The 4,007-nt window shown below is 41.8% G+C and overlaps 1 protein-coding gene across 1 annotated transcript; it reads left to right on the forward strand.

Annotated features, from left to right (window-relative positions):
- Window positions 1–1,024: 1,024 nt before the first annotated feature.
- Window positions 1,025–2,911, forward strand: LOC137193215 (ADP-ribosylation factor-like protein 4C). Its single transcript, XM_067604499.1, has one exon. It carries the CDS (start codon window positions 1,592–1,594, stop codon window positions 2,168–2,170), a length of 579 nt encoding a protein of 192 aa, XP_067460600.1. The 5' UTR covers window positions 1,025–1,591; the 3' UTR covers window positions 2,171–2,911.
- Window positions 2,912–4,007: the final 1,096 nt, after the last annotated feature.

Raw genomic sequence — 4,007 nt, forward strand, 5'->3', positions numbered from 1 at the left:
TTCATGTACATATTTTCAAAACTTACCAAATGATTACATTATTATATTATCATTATGTTATCATTTACTCTGACAAACATTTCTTATAATTATTTAAAAGAAATTAGTATCCACTTGTTTTTGCAGATGACTTGACTAGCCTGTGTCATTTTTGTGTGGAGCAGAATGATGTTTTTACTATGTCTACTTCTTTTGTCTATTTCAGATTGGCTGTGACATTTGCCCACAGTGGTACCACAGGAGCTGCACCACGAGGCCCCGCACAAGCAGCAAGAAAAAATGTATCTGCAAAGCATGCCGGTGAAATCTCTACCACTCCACTACTACTGTGTTAATTTAGATACACTGGCATAGTTTTTACCATTGTGTTGTTCTGACTCTATGTTTATTAAAATATCCTATGTTGCACGTATGACAAATATAAAGATACATGATGCAGGACAACAGTATGTGTACCTGTGAGGAGACACACAGTGCACATGTCCACTGAAACAAGGTAGTGGACACATAACATAATCATTGTGTCAAATCTGTTTTATAGCCTACTGCACTGCCGCTGTATATCTGTCTCATCCAAATTCATTTATTATTTATTTGTTTATTTGTTTTTATTATATATAGATAGATTATGCTATGTTATCATATTTATCTTGTTTATTTATGTTGTTTTTATCTTGTTTTCTATTGCTGCTGGTCTCTGAGAGTTAGCAAACATCATTTCGTTGTGCGCCTACAATGACAACTTAAGTGTTTTATATTCTTATAAAATGTTATTATCTATATGGTTATGAGGTAATTACACTGCTTTGATGGCTGAGAAGGTCTTGTCTTAAAAATTTTGATCAAGTTATTTTGAGGCAGCGACTACCTTTCAGTCACAAGGTGGAGCTGAAATCACTTTTTGGCAGAAAATCACTTTTTGGCACGACACCGGATCACCACAGCAGCTCGTGTAGACACTCGCTGCCTCATTGGCACATGTCCCGGCGGGGTGGAGCGTAGCAGGGCTGCCTCTTGTTTTGCGGTCTTGTTTTCTAAGCGTCACCACAGAGCAACTGCAGCGATCGTCGGGGCAGCAGCACCCGCCAGGAACCAGTATACGAATCGGTGGATTTTTACACGTTATTTTCACGGTTCTGTCAGAACCCTGAGAGAAGAATCTGTTTTCCCAGGGAGAGTGTTTGATTTTGGAGAAGACTGACTCACTACAGAGGAGGGTTTTATTTTAAGGCTGGGTTTGTCATCATCGTCTTTTCCAGCGCTGAAATTGTCCACGCTGTCCTGAAGGAGTGTTTCCACTGTGGAGCTTCTGCGTCGCCAAATGGATGCGAGTGCGTGAGGAGAATACTAATGACCGGAGCGCTGCGTCCTGTCGAGGCGCACCGCGTCCCCCGCTGCTGCTGAGGGCCACAGCAGAGCCGATCAGTCATCCAGAGCGCACCGGGGCCTGCGCACCACCTCAGCCTCCACCTGGAGAATTTTATACCCTCAACCCAGGAATTAATGAGCAAGATCTGAGCAACAGAGCAGTTTATTTCCAGAATCCGGGGTGGATAAAAACCACCCAGCTGCTCCCGAATAAAACGCCAAAATGGGCAACAGCTTCTCCAACATCTCCGCCTTCCAGTCTCTTCACATCGTCATGCTGGGTTTGGACTCTGCTGGGAAGACCACCGTTCTTTATAGACTCAAATTCAATGAATTTGTCAACACTGTACCTACAATCGGATTCAACACCGAAAAGATCAAACTGAGTAACGGCACCGCCAAGGGCATCAGTTGTCATTTCTGGGACGTAGGAGGCCAGGAGAAGCTGAGGCCCCTGTGGAAGTCCTACAGCCGGTGCACTGATGGGATCATCTATGTTGTGGACTCTGTGGATGTTGACAGGCTGGAGGAGGCCAAGACCGAACTGCACAAAGTCACCAAGTTTGCGGAGAACCAGGGCACGCCGCTGCTAGTCATCGCCAACAAACAGGACCTGCCCAAATCTCTGCCTGTGGCGGATATTGAGAAGCAGCTGGCCCTGCACGAGCTCACCCCCTCCACCACCTATCACATCCAACCTGCATGCGCTATAATAGGTGAGGGACTTCACGAGGGTATGGACAAACTGTATGAAATGATACTGAAGAGGAGGAAATCCCTGAAGCAGAAGAAGAAGCGGTAACAGCTGCTGATTCAGTGGACAGTGTTTCAGTCAGATTTACTGTAAGGAATCCGGGTTCTGCCAGTGTTGCCCTAAACACGTTTACTTTGCAGTGATTTTTCAAAATATCCTCTGTTTGGATTAAAGCTGTGAAGCCCTGCTGAATGATGCTTTTGCACACAGAAGGCTGCCTCATCGGCTGCAGGATATAAAATATAAGATAAGGTTAACCAAATAGTAAAATTAAGAAAATAAACTTGAAATGACTCTTGGGATCTACAGCACTGAGGGAGAGAAACGGGCGGGCCTGTTTTATCTGCTGTTTTTTCACAGACTTTGAACTCAGTTTGACTTTGAAGAAGCAGCTCCTGTGCTGTCCTCACTGAGGACTTTTATGGACTCCAATATTTTTTATTTCCATTCACAGGACGTCCTCTGTGGAAACACAAGTTTGATTTTGCACGTGGCTCGGGTCCTTTTCACTTGTGCCCCCTGCTCTTTTTTATTTGGAAAACAGACATCTGTAGTATCAGTCTTTGATTATGGATGTCATGCAGACTGTTTTGTTTTTTGGAGCATTGAAGTAGCCTTTCCTCTCCGTGGTGGACTGAGGACAGTGTGTCCACTACTTTGCACTTTTCATTTTCCTAACAAACAGTAGGGAACTACACTGTATTAATAGAGGAGCAGATCCAGGTGGTTTATGTACTAAGAAGCCAAAATTGAAGTATTTTTTGAGTATTAAAAGATTTAAAAGCCATATTTTGGGTGACTGTTCTTCATTTACATGTGGTCAAAGTAAACATGATAATGATGTGCAGTGGAGGTTACACTGCAACAGGAAGTAGAATAATACAAACAGACTGGCATGATGAGAACCTGTGAACCGTTAATCTGACTGGTTTCTTTACCCAGATACATCAAAGAGAGAGGTAAAAGGTCACAGTTCAGAGTCTTTGCAGAAAGTTAACTGAGGGGTTATCTCAATGTCTGAAGCCTCAGCACAGATTTCTGTTTTATTCCTCTGCACATGAAGTGAACATTTAGAGCAAAGCCAGAGTTCCTTTGTGAAATTTATGGATCAGCAATGCGGTGATGTGTTTTCTGCTTCACAACAGTGTCTACACCTGCAACCAGTGCTTGAAATGTGCCACCAATATGTCAGATTTCTGTCTGTGTACCGCCACTTTGAATGAATTTAGACAGTCATGTTGTTATTTTTGGACAAAACAGACCAGTGTCCTCCTCAGACAAAACTATGGAAGGATGAAAAAGTGTGCAGCTGCTGCATGAGGTGCAATATTTGGTCTAATTGAGCCAAAAAGCTGTTGGATAAGAGTTTAGTTTCTGCTTATGCTTCCAAAATCACATCTGTTCACTAACGGCACAGAGCCAGGCAAGTATCAGGGGTAAATTTACAGTTTGTGCACATGAATTACAAATTAGTAACGTTATTATCTCAGTGAAATTATTAAATATTGAAATGTGCATTTTGACTGTTTTCTGACATCATATTTTCACAAAAGTTGACATATTCGAGTGTCTTGTTTTGTCTGAAAAATATTCTTAAACCCAAATATATCCTGTTTGACATAGATGTCTAATGAAACCAGCAAATATTCACATTTTGGAGGCTTTAACAAGTTTTGGCCGTTTTCTTTAAAAAATACTTAAACAATTAATTGATTATCAAAGTTTTTGCTGATTAATTTTTTGCTGATCGACTAATCTTTTCAAATTAGTAACCAATTAGTAACCTCACATGAATAACTCTAGTGCAGGACATGTGCTTTACTTGCATGCTATGCAAGCAATGCCAGTAATGTGTTGACTGAGCTCTTATGTTGTGTCACTAGTT

Source organism: Thunnus thynnus, chromosome 11 (assembly GCF_963924715.1).
Source record: "Thunnus thynnus chromosome 11, fThuThy2.1, whole genome shotgun sequence".
In the NCBI taxonomy this organism is placed as follows: domain Eukaryota; kingdom Metazoa; phylum Chordata; class Actinopteri; order Scombriformes; family Scombridae; genus Thunnus; species Thunnus thynnus.